Source organism: Scophthalmus maximus, chromosome 20 (assembly GCF_022379125.1).
Source record: "Scophthalmus maximus strain ysfricsl-2021 chromosome 20, ASM2237912v1, whole genome shotgun sequence".
In the NCBI taxonomy this organism is placed as follows: Eukaryota; Metazoa; Chordata; class Actinopteri; order Pleuronectiformes; family Scophthalmidae; genus Scophthalmus; species Scophthalmus maximus.
The window spans coordinates 15069354-15087279 of NC_061534.1; the positions used below are offsets into that span (position 1 = coordinate 15069354).

At 40.5% G+C, this 17926-nt stretch overlaps 1 protein-coding gene across 14 annotated transcripts in view; it reads right to left on the reverse strand.

Annotated features, from left to right (window-relative positions):
- Nucleotides 1-17926, reverse strand: part of mast4 (microtubule associated serine/threonine kinase family member 4) — a 96256-nt gene that overhangs the window by 14464 nt on the left and 63866 nt on the right. For 7 of the 14 annotated variants that reach the window (XR_004784936.2, XM_035607692.2, XM_035607688.2 and 4 more), the window contains 20 exons: nucleotides 17374-17462; nucleotides 13755-13824; nucleotides 13552-13572; nucleotides 12885-12963; nucleotides 10122-10276; nucleotides 9948-10023; nucleotides 9648-9857; nucleotides 9268-9369; nucleotides 8420-8552; nucleotides 7591-7623; nucleotides 7003-7064; nucleotides 6788-6879; nucleotides 6352-6560; nucleotides 6122-6260; nucleotides 5330-5462; nucleotides 5074-5239; nucleotides 2677-2778; nucleotides 1898-2020; nucleotides 1453-1562; nucleotides 673-794 (listed from right to left, as the gene is read on the reverse strand). Coding sequence is in view for 13 of the 14 variants with exons in the window: in XM_035607692.2 (XP_035463585.2) it covers nucleotides 673-794; nucleotides 1453-1562; nucleotides 1898-2020; nucleotides 2677-2778; nucleotides 5074-5239; nucleotides 5330-5462; nucleotides 6122-6260; nucleotides 6352-6560; nucleotides 6788-6879; nucleotides 7003-7064; nucleotides 7591-7623; nucleotides 8420-8552; nucleotides 9268-9369; nucleotides 9648-9857; nucleotides 9948-10023; nucleotides 10122-10276; nucleotides 12885-12963; nucleotides 13552-13572; nucleotides 13755-13824; nucleotides 17374-17462 (2226 nt within the window). In the remaining variant the exon portion in view is untranslated. The remainder of the gene's footprint in view (nucleotides 1-672; nucleotides 795-1452; nucleotides 1563-1897; nucleotides 2021-2676; nucleotides 2779-5073; nucleotides 5240-5329; nucleotides 5463-6121; nucleotides 6261-6351; nucleotides 6561-6787; nucleotides 6880-7002; nucleotides 7065-7590; nucleotides 7624-8419; nucleotides 8553-9267; nucleotides 9370-9647; nucleotides 9858-9947; nucleotides 10024-10121; nucleotides 10277-12884; nucleotides 12964-13551; nucleotides 13573-13754; nucleotides 13825-17373; nucleotides 17463-17926) is intronic. The other 7 variants (XM_035607695.2, XM_035607700.2, XM_035607697.2 and 4 more) reach the window with 5 other exon arrangements.

A 17926-nucleotide genomic window follows, 5' to 3' on the forward strand; every position in this document is an offset into this window, starting at 1 on the left:
AGGAGCCAGTGATTGAAACGAGGACTTTCTGGTTAGTGGACGACTCACCCTGAGCCACAGTCGCCCAAAACTTGTCAATATCATTACATTACTGCAGTAGTAGAAAGTAAGTTTCACTTTACTTGGGTTTTTCCAATTTAACACATTTAACGGTTTTATTATTCTACTCCACTACCTTTCAGAGGAAATGTGTTTTTTTCTCCCTCTGAGCTTACATTATTCAAGATTAGACCAGTGGTCCCCAACATGTTTGGCTTGTGTCCCCTCATAAGTGTCAGTGTCCAGACGGGACCCCTTGTTATGTTTCAGGTGTCTATGAGTTATACAACGTTTCCCTCCAGATGTTTCATTAAAATAACTGAGGCCAAAAGAGGTCAAATTATATATTATTGGACAAAAAAGAATGAAAACTGGTAGGTGTATCAGAACTTTGTTTTTTCATCTCTCTTCATCAATCATGTTACAACACCTCAGGCTTATCTGATGGGACGCGACCCCTCGGTTCAGAACCACTGAATTAAATTACCTAACTGAAAATAACTGTTAAAAATAGCTTCACCTTCCCAGATGACACACTCACACACTAATGCATCGACATAACTTTTACTGCGTACTGCACAGTGTACGGGAAGTCTAGCTATACTCTTGACACAGGATGGAGGGCGAGCATACATTTCAGCAAAGTCTGGCGTCCAGCTGAGAGAGTCCACAGTCAGTGGGCTCTCGCTCTTCTTCTCCTCCGTCTCTCCTTTCTCCTCCAGGTGCCCACGAGACAAATCCAGGCTGCTATAAACCTGACAACCACACAGAAACAATGACTCTATTTAGTACATGTGGGCTATTAATTCAACATTGTTCTATATGCAGATGCTTGATAACAAGCTACAAATAAACTGATTAATGTTGATATTCTGAATACAAGTTCAAAAAGTTATTGTGACCAGGGCTGATAACATTTGAATTAAGGGGAGAGCAGAAACATTGTGTTGATGCAGTCTTTATCGTGTCTTACAGGCATGGAGTTTAGGTGCATCTGAAGAGCAGGTTGAGCTAAGCTCAACACTTCCTCTGAGACGCCCCGCTGCTTTTGGAGACACTCTGTAATGCTTTTTTTGATGTGAGAGGGGAGCATACTGCAATGCAGCACAAAGACTCCCAAGCTTGTATGACTGTATTGTGTATTGTGTTCCACATCACACAGGGGGAAAAAAAAATCTGATTTGCAAGTGGAAAATATATGCAAAGCCGAAATCTACGTTTAAATACTGTAGGGGCAAAGGGGAAGCTGGGGAACACAGATTTACATACGAAAATACAGATTGCACATGCTTTATTTCCCACGAGAAAAGAGTCGGGACAGATGAGGGCATCAACTCATTTACATCACGAACATCTTTGCAAACGTGTTCGTCTTAGACTAGGCACACATGAGAGGGGAGATTAAGGACACACCTTCGAGAATCTGTGAGAGCAAGAGGAAAACTGTCGCAGCTCCACATTGAAGTCTTCATCATTTGTATCCTCTTCCTCTGTCTCCAGGTGATGGTATCTCTCAGAGCGAGCTGGGAAGGATGGGAAGTTTATATCTCAGATCTTTTTTTTTTATTGCATTCAGTTATTACAGGTTATTTTAAGTGTAACATGATGATTCACTCAGAGGGAAAATGGAATACCTTGAACCCTGGGCTATTCTTCTCGATTTTCACTCCCTCATTTCAAGCTTTTAGTTGAGTTGCTACATGTCTTGCATAATATAAATCATATTTATCTGAGAATAATGTTGGCTAACTCAGAAATAACTTGACAAATACATTGTCAAAAAGTAGACTCCTGTAAAGAATCTTGTAAATCCATTGCCCTTCTTGCTTTTCTGTGAGTGATGTGTGCGACAACTCACTGTCAAAATAACTGGTGTCATCTTCAGACTCCAGCTGAGGAATAAATTCCGCCTTCTGCCTCAGCAGCCCGTTCCAGTCCAGGTAGTGGAAAAACTGATGCTGCTTTACTTCGGCAGCGCCACCTGCAGATGGTGTCAATACAGATTTATTCGTTTTAGTGGAGTTTTGAGGTCAAAAAATGCTTGTGGAAAAAACGAAATATATGCACAAAAACACTGGGCATTGACATTGAACTCTGTCAGTTAGAAGAAATGCTTATGCCATGTTTTCCTTTTCCCTAGTGGCTGCAGGCCAAAAAACGATGTCATGACCATAAATTATGCAGTACAATTTCCTGCCTGTGACCTTTCGTGGAAGAGCGGGAGCCTTTGTGAATGGCAGCCAGGCGAGGGGAAGGGGGGGGTCCTAGATGAACATGGAGGTCCAGCTGTCTGCAATGGTGCACTGGCTACATGAATCTCTCTGATTAAAAGCTTTTGTTCCGGGTCACGTCATTTTTACAATCTGCAGATCTACACTCTCGTACTGCCTGTTCACGCGTGGAACTAGATTCATGGACTGGCAAGGCAATAATTGCAATTGATCAAAAGGAGGAGGTGAGTGGACCACAGGAGAAACCACTCTGAGTTGGATGACCTCAATTTCTTCCCCCGCGACTTGGAATAATGAGCAGTGCTGAGGTGGCACTAACGGTCACATGAGAATTTACGGTGGCATGTCGAGGCCCAGCCCAAGTTACTGGCTGTGCCACATGTCCTTTGCTCTTTTGTGCTTGTACCTGCTCCCATCCTTTCCAGAGGGTTCTGTCTGAGCAGCAAGGTGATGAGCTCCTGAGCGTCCAGAGGTGGGGCATCCTCCCCTTCGGGCCAGTTGATCTCGTCTGGAAAAACACAGCACATGCAGCCAAGTTGGAATCAGAAATGCCCCACGTACAAGAAGTGCAAGAAGATCAGTTTCTGTTGAATTTGTAAGATATGGATTTGGAGCTGGAAAAGACCCGCCATTGCTCATTTTCAGTTTCTGAGCAACACTATCATAAGACGTGCATACAAGCAAGGAGTAGGAAGCAAACTATAATAACTAAGAACATATGAGGTAATAATTTGACATGAGTTTGGAGTTTAGTGACCGACTTGGTGAAAGCTGGTAATGATGCAGATTGATGATAATAATAACTTAATAAAAGTTTTAAACCCTGCTCTGATACATCTGATTTTTATCTGATGTCTATTAAATTTGAATGGTAAACAGCAGGATTTTCAGACGTGCCGATGTTGAGAATGAGGTCTTAGCTTGCAAACAAACAGCAGAAATTCCATATATGCTACTGTAAATATTTATGCTAATGTGACTTGTGATCAGCGGGAGCTTCTGTGTTAATCCGTGCTGCCACTTTGTGTAATCCGTGTTAGAGTTATTACTGCCAACAGCTGCCATTTCTCACTGGAATTCAATGAACCAATGTTGCCATTCCAATGTCTATATCAGAAATTACACAACATTGTCAGTCCTTGCCCCAGTGTTAGACTTGAGGGCTGCTTTTCTTAATGTTCTTCAAAGTCTCTTAACTGCAAAAAAGTCAACAACACAACAGGTAGGAGGAATGAAAATGCCTCAAGTTAACAGCCACCTAATTCTTGAGCTAGCTTTTTTTTTTAATAGCACCACTAGTGGTGTTGTTGCCATGTTGTACAGGAATGTTCAGGAATGAATAATCAGAACATCAAACATTATTGAATAATGAAAATGCATCTTTTTCCTGATATATTACTCGGGCGCCTGTGAAAGTGAGGATGCAACAGTTTTGCTTCAGACACAGCAACTTGTTTAAATTGCTGAAAATATCCATAATTAGTATAAAACTAATTAACTAAAGAATAGTATAAAACTAAACTACAACCTTGAAGTAATGTGTTTTTATCCCCCGCTGCCTCCTACGAGTGAGTAATTAATTGCTAATGGGCGTGAAATCGAAATTTTAAAAACAACTTGATTTTAATTGCAATCATTAATGCATGTAAGAAAAGACAAAAAAAAAAGAGAATCTGTAATTTAGCTTTTTCTACAACTGAATCTTATGTTTTGTCCTTGTTTGAAAAGAACTTTTACCTAATCATGACCAACTAAGGCCGACATCTGCAACTGTCACTTCTAAATAGCTTCACCAGCAAAGTCAGACAATAAAAGCTGGTAAGATGTAAGCATAATGTGGACTGAGACAATTTACATGTTCTCTAGCCATTAGTAAAAAAGCCTCATGGATGAGCATGAAATGGGGAGCAAAGCCTGCCTGTGCCATGCTGATTGTCTGCTCTGTGCACCACTTGCCCCCCATTTTAATTTTTTTTTTGGGCGGGGGGGCTATGAATATGTATGTGCGGCCTGAGGCCATGGCAGCATGCATTCAGTGTGTTGCAGGCCCCTTTAATTAACAGTCACTCTCAGAGGCTTGGTACAGTTTGATTGAGAGAAGACCAAATTAGTCATGGCATGCCATTCATTTCCATGGCACAGATAGAGGCTGTTATTCAACTGTCCACAAAGAACAATTTATCTGAGCCGCACCGCTGACAAGACAAAAGCTCTTGTTTTAAAGATTAAGATCGGTCTCTGCACTGCCGTCACCACGGGACGACAGGAGGACAAAGTAACATCATCATAATATTAAAACTTCACTTGTGGTCTAAAGTCAAGCTTAATCACTTTTGCTGCCATCTGTTTTCTACTGACCCACAGGGAAATTTCAGCCTTTGATAAATTGAGAAAAATACACCCCAACTAATTCCGTGGTCACTGCAAATGTTTAATTTGTATCAGTGCGGTTTGGGAATTTCTCCTGATGTGCTCCACAGAATATACATGACGTTGCCATAATCACCCCCAGCATCAAAAAATATGTCTCATAAAAGTCTGCTCAATGACCTGCCCAATAAATAACTGTAGTTTATTTTCATTTATAAAGACAAACACCAGAGAGGATGAAGAATTAGGTAATTAATGGGTTCAATCGATTCCTTGCCTAATTTACTGGCAGGAATTAACAAGGAAATGTGCTTGCGTCCAAGACTAGCTGATGGCACTGGACTCAGGATCACACATCTATCAGTAAGGTTTGAGCAGCAGGCAAATAAATCACAGAAAAGTTCACGTGAAAAGACGGAGAGGTAACACTGACCGCTGATGACCTGTCCGAACAGCTCCTCCGGTGTGTCTCCAAAAAACGGCACACACCCCACAAGGAACTCGTAGAGGATGATTCCCATTGCCCACCAGTCCACCGGTTTCCCATAACCTTGTCTCAGGATCACCTCTGGAGCAATGTACTCTGGAGTGCCACAAACCTGGAGAGATAAGCAACACAAAGACATTATTAACATGCCATTGTGTGTAAATTGTCAAGACTGTCGTCTCTACATTTAAGTTAGATTTACCTGCTTGTCAGAGAATTCTCTGGCATCTTTCTCTATATGTCCCTCATACAGGTTAGTGGTCATGTTCATCAGCCCAACTTTGGACAAGCCAAAATCTGTGAGCTTGATGTGCCCCATTGAAGTAACCAGCAAACTGTAAGGCAGAGGAAAAAGAAATATATCAAAAGTCAGACTCCATATAACAACTACTGTAGCAAATATCAGTTGTCTGGTGGGCTGTTTGTTTAGCATTTTAGGTACATTTGCATGACCATAACTCCCCTGTCAGAGCAAAATTTTTTAGAGACTGGACCAATTTATCCTGTAGCTGTCGAGGTGTTTCACTCAAAACCTTGTGATGGCCCAAAGGGAAAAGTCAGGGGACGACCAAAATGACTAGTATTCAGCCCCGCGACAGGTTAATGTCCGTACAAAATCTTATCACAACCGACTGACATTCCAATCTTTTAAGCCAAGCCATTGAACTGAATTCATAATAATAATAATAATTGATACACAATAACTAAGGTGTAATCTATAATGAAGTCTTTGTATGAAGTTCAAACAGACAAGTGATTTCTTTTTTGTTTCATTTCGCAGACCCAAAGTAGACGATTTGTCTTTGTACTGCTGCTAGAATAGTGACCGAAGCCCGAGGATAAGGAGTCAAGTGCAGCTTCCTCCCCAGAGTGATGCTCTGCAATAAATATTTATATATTCCCCCTGGGACCTTTTAAATGTAAAGATGCAGTCATGTTTTAACATTAACATCTTTTATTCTCCTGGCAGTGTTAAACATTTGTGAGGCCTCACTTGTCTGGTTTAAGGTCCCTGTGGACAATGCCGTAGTTGTGCAGATACTCCAGAGCCAGAACTGTCTCTGCAAAGTACATCCTGGCCATATCCACAGGCAGAGGGCCCATGTTCTTCAAAAGGGTGGCACAGTCTCCCCCTGTAAAGATCAATGGAGCGCAGTTATACAGCTGTGCTGGAGATTAGAGTGTACTGGTTTTAGCACTGAAAGGAAAAACCCAGATGCTGACCTTCCACATATTCCATAACCATGCACAGGTGCCGTCGGGTCTCAAAGGAGCAGTACATGGACACCACAAAAGGGTTCTCGGCAAAGGTGAGGATGTCTCTCTCCACAAAGGCCTGTTGTATCTGGTTCCGCAAAATCAGGTTCTGCTTGTTGATCTTTTTCATGGCAAACCGCTGCTTAGTTTCCTTATGCCGAACCAGGTACACGGCGCTGCGGAATAAAAAGTTCACAAGTCAGATGGGCAAATAACTGATTAAAAGGATTCAGATCAATTTCATTTGACAGTGTTATTATCATGTAGTTGAAACAAGAGAAAAGGCAATGAGAAGGGGAAAAATAAAAACAAGAAACTAAGAAATCTGATGGGATTCTTTGTTTGTGGCAATAACATGCCCTCTACTAGACAATTAGATCTTGAACAGGATAAAATTCTTTACCCATAGGCACCATTGCTAATGAGTTTTGTCATCTCAAAGTCCAATTCACAGGGTTTTCGCCGGGACCGCAAGGCTGTGCTCAGGCTATGAGACTGAGGGCAAGAAGAGAGACACACACACTAAAACAAATGACAAAGATAAAATCTCTATTTCAGGAGTACGCCTGTGATAAAGACAGAGGAGATCAATAAAACAATCAATTTGTGAGTGCTTACAGATTCGTCCGTTTCTGGGGTTTCGGCAATCCCGCTGTCACAGCTGGTCAGCTGAGCGATTTCTGTGGAGAATAAAAAAAAATTGATTAAGTACAGATGAAATTTATCAATCAATCCATCAAATCTTATATGTATAGAAACTATTTTACAGTTTGAATGAAATTTAAAATGTTTTACAGATGAAAGAAGCTGATAATACAGTAAATATATAAAGTGCAAAACAAATTAATTTGTAAAGAGACTAATACACATGAGAAATCAATATTATGGAAATGTAATAATAACAATAAAATTATTAAAAACAATACACCAAATGAAAGCTTGTTACGAATGAAATAAATAAGCTGGAATAAAACATTTAAAAACATAAATGAAATAAATTAATCAGCCAAACAAGTGACAATAATAAAGCATTCTAATGGAATAATTGCAGAGGTGAAAGAAATGCCTCTAGTGTATAATAAATGCATAATTTCAAGTGAAGCCTGTAAACATGTGCAGCACAGTTTTTAAGACAAAGAAACCTAAATGCTGAGAAATCAGGACCTATAAACAAAAAGCAGACAGCAGACTTAAGCCTATATTCACCTATTAAGTCTGAGGTGCTGACTCCAATGTAATCTGAATTGAGAATAAATGAGGCGGAAATCACATATGGCAACACAAACACATGTCCAACACTCATTTTGAAAATCACCACTCCAGAACAAGTGCTCATTATAAACCACCTTGCATCTTTTTTTCTTTTCTTTCCTCCGTCCGTTTGTGTGCAACCTTGCCAAAGTCTGTGTGTGTTTGTGTGTGTGTGTATGTGTCTTGTCCCCTGAGAGCCTGTAAACACATTTCCACTACTATTCAACATCTGTCCTTCCTTGTAGGTTTTGCTTTGGTCTCACAAAGCACTGGGCAAACGCAACACAGGAGACACTCGGGGGAAATGAGTGGAGACGCTGGCTGATGAGCCAGCCTGTGTGGACCTGCGTACGGTCTGTGGGGAGGCCATTCCTTTCTAATTAGTCGTAATGAATGTTGTTGGTTACAGAATCTGGAGACACAGAGGGCCATTAAGGAGACAGTCTGTTCAGTACAGGACATTAGTCAAGAATATCCTTTGTCTCTTAGTTCTCTCCGCAGCTCAATTCCCTCAATTCCTGAACAGCCTCCTCCAAAGTGTGTTCAGTTTGGTCATATTCGCTGTACCACTGACACAGTAACTGCTATTCTTCAGTGGATATATATGAGAATGATGTCATTAATCACCAGCATCAATAGCGGAATAATTGTAATAAGTTCCTCCCATATTTAATAACAATTTGTGCTGAGGGTCTTGATAGAGAGTGATAGTAATTCTGACCAGAGCTGTTTGTATTATGAATGATCACTGATGATGATAAACAGAGTCCTTCCTGTACTGTACCTTCCAGTGGATCTCGTGTCAGTCCCAGCTGACTGATGATGTAACGAGGGATGTCTGTCTTGATGCCCTGGCCTTCTTTAGCATGTCCTTCAGCAGCCTCCAAAAGGTGGTAAAATTCCTCTGGGTCAAACTCCTGAAGACACAGCAGCAATAGCAGCAGCATTACACTACAGTATATTCTGGTATGAAAATGTGTAGTTGGAGAAGGCACTGCAACTTTTTATGGAACTAAAAAACAAATCTGTAGTTTCACTTTCACCATTTTCTCTGCTTTAGACATACTGATGCTTTTTATATGTCTCTGTGTGCACTTCAAAGCAGCAGACACAAGTTGTGAACAATACTGACATTATTGTCGCATTTTAAGTTGACATGGTGAACTTGTTGGCAACAAAGATTATTTACACAGCCAGTAGGCACAAAGCAAAGATATCATTAATTTGGAGTCTTGTTTCTGGGCCTCTGACTAATGTCAGTCCAACATACACACTCTGTTTTTGGTCTCCTGAGGGAAATATTCGTCTTTTTAGCTGCTAAATGCTCAACTATTTGTTGGTCTATCGCCTGGTGCTGGGCAGTTAGTGCACAGTGGCTTTTTAGGTGTGTCTTCTGCACCTGAAAATTTCACTCAGAGCGCTGAGTGTACAAGCTGAAACTGGGAAATGAAAAATAATATACATATATATATATATTTATCTCACTCACAATGAACTTGGTAGATAAAATAAAGACACCTGCTGTAGGTTTGAGATGCAAGGTTCAAGATACGCACCAGATTCAAGAAGATTGGATTTGTGGCTGTTAAAAACTTAAAAGCTTTAGGGGCAGTTCAGTGATATGAGACGTACCAAACATTCCAGCAGCCGAGCCGGTCGGGCGATGATGATGAGGATCTTCTTCGCCAGCTCTCTGATGAAGTTTACCTCCTCGCTATCTGACCTCTCTGTGGACTACAAACCAGAGAAGATAAAAGATCAAAGTTAGTCATGGCTGCATCGTTCTCCATAACCCCAGTTTGTTTGTCATGTATAACCATTTGACCGATACACCAATACTGAACAATAATAATAATAATAATAAATTCCCCATGATTTTTGGATTTTCACATTTTCATTTCACAACACTTGCAGCTAAACTTAAGGTATCACCTCATTAACACTGTTTATGCATCATTTCTCTAGAAATATTGGGGCATATTGGTGTTTTGATGAACCTTCTTTGTGCTCACCTCCAGAACAAGCCTCTCCAGCTTGTCGGTGAGTTCGCAGAAGTAGCTGGAGGTGATGAGTCCAAGGCGGCTCTTCTCCAGACAGTCACGGGCCAGTTCAATTATCTGGTGGTGGGCAAAGCCAAGCACACCATCTGCCAGAGGGAGGACGCTCTCGGGAGAGTTACTGCGGATGATCTCCTGAATCCTTTCCTCCATCTGAGCTGTGGCCTGCGGTGAGAAGGGGAGGTGCAACTTTGGTAAAGCACGAGATAATTAATGACCAGACATGGCTGTGGAAAAGTTATCGCGAGCCTCTACCTTAGGAAACCGCTCCTTGTAGACGTGATTCATCATAATGATCTCATGGTCGTAACACGATGGAGATCTTCCCGGGCTGGAAAAATAAATTAGAATAGAAGCAGCGGCTCTAACGGTATGCATAACCACATGATGATAATGTTTCATTTGTAGTGAAGTAAGTGAATTAAAAACCTGAGACTGCGTGAGCGGGGTCGCATGGCTGTCGCTCTGCGGCACTCATCCCCGGAGATGCTCTCAGTGCAGAAGTGCCTGGAGAGGAAGTGCAGTTCGTCAGGCGTAGGCTGGAAGGGCAGCTGGTGCAGCTTCTCCTGTGATGAACAGGATGACTGAAAATGAAACAAATATATATTCAACAAGAAAATAAAAAAAGAGATGGCTTTTTTTTATGTGGATAAAAATTAAAAAGACAGACAGTCCTAGATTTGGCAGTTACTTTAGGGTAACTGCCAAATCCAAACATTTTGGCAAATACTATTTGTAGTTTTCTTGCCAAGGAGTAAATCAAAATATGTGCATTTAACGTGAAGTCAGAGCCAGGAGGTGAGAATCTTAGCTTAGCATAAAGTCTTGAAGTGTTGGGGGGGGGCAACTATCTTAAACTCGCCAGCTGTCTCCTCTTACATTCAGTCTTTATGCTAAGCTATGCTAAGCTAATCAGCAGCTAATTGGTGGCGACCTCTCATTGGAGCTACAACAACAACACGAAGGTGATATAAATATTCTCATCCAACTCTGCCAACACTAACCTTTGCATTACATTTACACTTTATTAAAAAACTGTGGTACTGAATATCACAACAGTGGGCCCGACCCTGACCACTAAGCACAAAACCATTAATGCTTCTAATAGGACTTTAACTCATAGCCGATAATTTACCAGAGAAACAAGAACATTTGATCGAACATTTCCTTTGATAGATGGCGGGAAGAGCAGGGAATATATTAGCTGTCAAGGCAGCAGACTAAACAAAAACACACTATCAGTCCCTGTGGCAATTTGTAATTCCTCAAAATGTGTGTGTTAGTGTGTGAACATATAGAGTCTGTCTGCTTGCAAAAAAATTCAAATGCTGATTTATTTGAGTACAATTATTTTGTCAAAATTACAGAGACGAAGAGAGCTATGCAGACAGAGGAACCAGACACAATAAGAGACAGGGGTGTGTGTTTATGTGTGTGTATGTTGGTGTGCCTACATGTCAGCCATGTTTTCTCTGGAACAAATCTTTTGGCCCTCTTACAGAGTGTTTGTTCACAAAGACTCTCCATATGCGTCCTCAGAGAACACTGGTCACCAGTGAGCCAGTCACGTGTGTGAACAGAGAAATGCAGACTTGAACCGTCAAGTCTTTTTATCTTCACTTTGTCATTGGTTCCCCATGATGACTTACAAAGACAAATAATTTGAGCATTATTAGAATTTGGGTTTAGCTATGAATGCTTTTATGTAAAAATCCCAATTTTCTAATTAGAACTGAGACTTTACATCCAATACCTTAACTGTTGTATGTGACCTTAGCAATGCAGTAATGTTTTTTAATGTTATTTGTGAGATTGCAAAACACCAAAGAATACATGTACACTTGTGAATGACAAACAGCTGGTGAAAATAGTTCTCTCAATTTCCTGGTTAAACTTTCAGGCAGATTGCACTATTGCTTGAAGCTTATGACCTGAAAAAACTCAGTTAAGTCTTCCAAGAGTCAGGACTGTGAAACAGTCACTTGCGTCAGACTCCCTCATGATTATTGTGTTATATGCTTAATATATACATTTAAAGTAATATCTGTGTTAGCTAAATTATTACATTTTTGTACAGAAAACGTCTCTGACCGACTTTGACCGACTTTGTGTGGAAACCTGAGGGGTTGGTACAATCAAAACTTGTTTAAAGGAGAAATATTATGCTCATATTCAGGTTCATAATTTTTATTTGGGTTATTTACTTGAAAAGGTTTACATGCTCTAATGTTCAGTCAACATCAGTTCCCTCAGACTGTCCATTCCTGCAGCCCCTCTTTCCAGCCTCTGTCTTGGTTTTAGGTCGTGTCTCTTAAAGGCCCCCCTCCTGATAAAGCCCAGTCTGCTCTGATTGGCCAGCTGGCCCACCCGTTTTGATTGGTCAACCGCTTCCAGCACATGTAGGAAGTGTTGGACTCTGCTCTGTCTTTACCGGGGGTGAGGTCGAATTGTCCTTCCCATCTACTATTGTTTGACCTCAGTGGAAAACGTCATGAGGTCAAGGACAGGTGTAAAGGAGGATTCATAGGACTTAGGAAAAGCGGACAGCTGTGCTCACAGAATCCGACTCTACTTACACTATACTACATCATCACGCGACGGTGGATGTTATTGACGTGCATCTCTTGGGGGTGAAACTACAAATTTCCGAAGATGGACTACAAAAAACGCAGCAGCTCCATCATCATGTTTCAGTGTTTTACCACTGTGTGACATCAGATGTAAATTATTCACAGGCAACAGTAACTTACATGATGACATGCGTCACTTCCGGGTCATATTCACACTCTCCTACTTCTTCTTCTTCTACTTCGTATTGAATCGTTAACGTTAAATATTGCTGCCTCAATGAATTGGGAATCCTTTCCTTTCACATAGGAAGGTCCAGTGTACCCTATGCTAGGGGATAGGAAAGGAAGCATTGAAGCCCCGTTCCCATGCATTAAGAGAATCGGAGCAGCTCTTATCATGGCTGCTGAACAAATACTTCCAGGTGACTTCAAGATTTAGGAAAATTCCTAAGCCAATTTGACAATTCGACCTCACCCCTGGCTTTGTTACGGGACCACCAGACTGGGCAGTAGGTGTGCCTCATGCACTTCCTGCTGATGCTTAAGTGTTTATCTTATGGATTAGTTTCAACTGTTACATTTTTATCAGTTGCCTCAGACTGGGTGAGTGCATGATACTTACAGAGACAGTGGAGCTGGGCGTGTTGGTTCCATATCCAGAGGAGGGAAGGGAGGCCAGAGACCAGCGGCGACCATCAGTCCTATCACACAACAGCACAGACAAACAAAATTGTCACAACATGAAAGTTTAACACTGAACTAATGAACGAATAATGGTTTCAAACAAAGATCTCCAGTTATTAACAATGCTAGTCATTGACAAGAATATCTCTTTGTTCAACGAGAAATTGTCTTTAGGAACTGGAAATATGCTTAATTTCCATGTTTATGTTCAAAAAGTGAAATAACTTATATCCTAATCCTAATGATCACATGGTTATAGATTAATGCTCATCTTTCTCCGCTAGTGTTAAAAATGCAGTTTTGAAGTGACACTCCACAGAAATGCAGAATATAGAGAAACAATTAAGCAACAGAAAGTAAAACTGAAAATAGATGCAAAAATTATGTAAAACAAACTTGTGAAGGTGTGAAAACTAATGAATGATGGGGTATGAACTCCAGTGTATACTTGGAGTACAGTGAGAGACCAACAAATAGTTGAGCATTTAGCAGCTAAAAAGACGAATATTTCCCTCAGGAGACCAAAAACAGAGTGTGTATGTTGGACTTCACAAATGTAGGGAAATGAAAATACAAAAGCAAACAGAAGCCTAACATGAAGTTACCTGTCTGCTCTGTGGCAATGACTGTGGATTATAATAAAATACATGATATTAGGAGAAATGCTATAAATAAATATGCTGTTTTTGAAAACATGAACAGACATGAAAATTCCAAGGTAATGTCTGTATGGGCTGATGCTGTTTATCGATCTTTACTGAATGATTTGTGCGCCTGCAAATCACATAAATATCCATGTTTGTGTTACCTGCGTGCAAAGGAAAAGTGGGCAGAGGCACTGGGAGAGAAATTTCTTGGACTGTCTTGTGGGCTTGTTCCTGCAAGAAAAAGATACAGAAGAGGAGATAAAATAAATCTAAAGGAGGAACACAAATAGTACGCAAAAAAATGAATAATAATTTTTAAAAATCCATAACACTGGATAACAACTTTGATTTTCAGACAACACAAAGACTGACAAACTGGAAACCATTTGTTTTTCTGTCAGTCGACTGAGTAATCATACAATTAACTCAACATTTCATCACTAAAACCATCACAAAGACATAGGTGTTTTGTTTGGGTTTTTTGGACCATAACAGACTTTATTATGAATAGGACTGTCTACCACACACAGATAGTTTCATGGCATTCGGCTAAAGAGGGTTAATGCATCTAATCAATGCTTATCCGTCTCTTATCGACCCCAACATTAACTATGTTTACATGAGAATACTAACTGTAGTGGGTAAAGTTTTAATATATTTTAGTAATACACACTACTGAAACCAGGTCAGCACCAAGACAAACTAAATTCACCCACAGCTCATTCCAAAGTATCACTTTCATCAACAACATGTTCACTGATGGCATATAGTTGTGGACACTTTCCAGCCAAGCACACGGCCTATTTGGCTAAATGTCAAATGTCGTCTCTCTCCTCATATCTCTTATCCTGCGTCAGTTGACGCACACTGTAATTACCAAACAGTGTGCATCAACTGATCTGTTTTCAAAAGCCAAATGATTTTCATATCACTTGCAGAACTGTGTCTGAATGTCACTGATGTGATGGCTGATGGCAATGTACTGTACAGTGTCGTTTAATATTCTCCTCTCACTGATGTTAAATGAATGAACTTCTGAGAGACAGTGATTTTCTCTGCAAGTGCAATAAACCGAGAGACGCTTGACACATAAATTATCAAAACAGCCTTGATGTTGCTGTAAAAATGTGTTCGGGAAGTAAGGCAGGACCTTTATGTGCAGCTTTGTTTAAAGTGCACATCACGCAAAGAGCCTCTGCACATTTAGAAGGTTAAAACAACTCTGATACACACACACACGGACACACACACACAGGCAGAATCTCAAACATGCAGGTAGGAATGTAAATATAATAAGGAGACTGAAGTTTGGCCTTTAAAAAATGACTTCACAGTAGCAGAAGTGAGGTAAGTAGTTATCAAAGTAGAAATCAGTCGAATGTTAACCCAGTCAGTGTAACTGGAGGGCAGGGGTCACAAAAGAGACAAAGCTGGGTTTTAAGCAGAGATTGGAAAATCTCAACCGAGCCCTTTTCCTGAATTGTCCTGAATATTTACCCCCTATGAGCTTTTTTGGTAAATCTAAGATAAATCTCCATCAAGACAAGATGGAGTAATGAGTAATTAGTCAGAAGATGACGGTAGGAACCAAAATACATTCAAAACCTTGTAAGAATTTGAACTCAACCCCCAGTGTTATGGTAGGTCAGGTGTTATTTGACCAAACCTCTCCGGCTACTTCCATACTACTACAACGTTGTTTTAAAACTGAGGCAGTCTCCGTCCTGACAAGCTACTAACACCCCTGAAAACACGTCACGTGACCATTGGTGCACACGGAGCATATGCGTTCAGGTTTTAGCAAGCAGACTGCTACTCTGCAGTCAGTTGCTTAATTACAGAAAATACTAAAGACGAGAAACAATGGTTTCGCCTTCACTCTGTTAGAGTGAAATCTTTTTGTCCTGCAGACATGAGTTGGTTTGAGTTTAATGTTACTTATGGGTTCAATTAAAACAAATGGTATTTGAACAGTGGTGCGTTCACAACGTTACACACAATTTGAGGCTTGCCCCCTCTTCTCACAGTGAAATCAATTTTCACATAATTTGCCGCCTTTAATGTTATTATAGAAAATAAATTGCTCCCTGTTTAATAATATGCAACCTGCATACACATTGAATGACAGGATGTCTTGTTGTGTTGGTTTGCTAGATCTTCATTTATTTATCATGTAACTGACATGAATCAAAATTAAAGATATATACAGAAATCTTTTTTATGGAAATGAGAAGCATGTTTATCAACTCTGTGCATAAAAGATGAAGATTGAGCTAAAAATTGTAATCATGAAATTTAAAAGTGCAAATATGCACATTTCACTTTCTCTGCATCGTTTACATTGTGCTGCCGCAGCCTCTTTGGCCATGTTCAATGTTATGCAAATGTTTGGGGTCAAAGCAATGTAAAATCGCCATCTTGACTTTTATCTAAAGGTGAATCGCATGTGAGACCAACATATTAATGTAAACTTTGTCCTGTAAAGTGAAAAAACTATCTAAAAAATAATAATTATAGACGTAGTAAGATTTTGGTTTGAAGCACTCCATGGTTTAAAGAGGATCACTTAAACATATAGTATCCATACAATTTCCCCTGATAAACATGTAGGACTCCCTCTCATAACCTACATTGGTAATGTCTACATACTGTATTCCTTTGCTTAAAATGGATGCTTTGGGCCACTGATCATAATATACGGTAGGGACTTTGTGAAGGGCACCAATTAGCCTTTGTTATTCACATCCATAATGTAAAAACAAACCTATGGTCAAACAGTTAATTAACCAGAAGCTGCAAAGCCAAAGCCTCCTGTGATGATGACAGAGCCACTGAATCTTGTTAGTGATGAACGTCACACATTTAATTGCACTGTTATCTCCATTACAGCCAATTACACATGATGTTCTTCTCCAATGGGAGTTGGATTGCACCTGAACAGAGAACACACATCATCTACTGCTGACTGCTGAGAACCTCGTCTGAGTGGAACAACATTGAAATGTGGTTGCTCAGAAAAATGATTCACGGGTTTGATCTTCTATGCAGAACAATGGCAGAAGAAAAACTAAAGTATGTAGAGACATCACAGTTTACAGAACTCCCATGATGAGACCGAAAGGACTCTTACCTTTGGTACCAATACTACGTCTGAGCCACAGTGTGAGGTCATCCCAGTGCAAGAACATTCAGCCTCTCTGACCCCGAGTCTTAAAGACTGAGCCACTTCGTTAGGTTGAAACACAGACTACACACTGAGCTGCCGCTCTACTTTTGCTGACCATGGCCAGGAAATAAAACGCCCTGTTGTAAATGAGACACCCCCCCTCCCTCCGCTCCTGTGCATTTCCTCTCTGCAGGCCACCACTTCCTCACCCAGCAACAATCACGGCCTTTTGCCCTGCAACTGTTCAGTTAGATCCTGACCAAAACTTCACTGAGCTGACGTCACACAGGAAGGACAATACAAATTTAATGATTACTTTTTAGTGCTTTGCTTTCTGTCATTGCTTTTTGCACCAGACAAACCTCTACCTCCGATGTTATTAGGGTCAGTAAGCAACATTCGGTGTGTACATTGTGCCCCCCCCCCATTTGATAGATCAATATTGTTGCCATTAGCTTTAGAGATAGAGAGGGAAACGGCAATTTCCCGTGCTTGCATTACCCAATGGACAGCATTCTTGTTAAACATTGTAAATTAATAGCTTGATTACTGTTTTAAACATACATCAAATACATTAACAGACATGAATCCATATGCACTGTACATATACTTACCCGTAAGAGATGAGAGAGGGGAGTGAGGTCGTGGTAAACCGGAGGACTGACCGCTTCCGATCAGGCTTTTTCTGTTGCTCGTTCTGCAGCTGTAAAACCACAAATGCAAATATTAGGCAGGGCAATGGACAAAGAAACTACTATTGCGCGACTAAAGCTATGAGACCATGGTGACAGGGAGGCTTAAATTCAGGAAATCTTTTCCATAACACAGCGGGTTTTATAGGAACCAGCAAAACCAGTGGAATACCGAGGAGGTAAAGAAAGGCCATAATAATTTGAATTTCAGAAACAAATGAGTATATAACTGAGAAATTAATCAACTACTTCGCTTATGTAGATTCCAGGAAATTTTACTCGTAAAACCCTCTCTCTGAAATGATGTGGTCTGAACTAACTTTATCGCTATTATTTTCAAGCACTCTGTGAGGATGTCTTCCGTGATGGAATTGTAGGTCAGTCCATGAGTCAGACTAAAATGCCTCAACAATTCGACCACTGCCATGAAATTCAGACATGCGTGGTCGTCGGAGGATGAATCTCTGTTAACGCT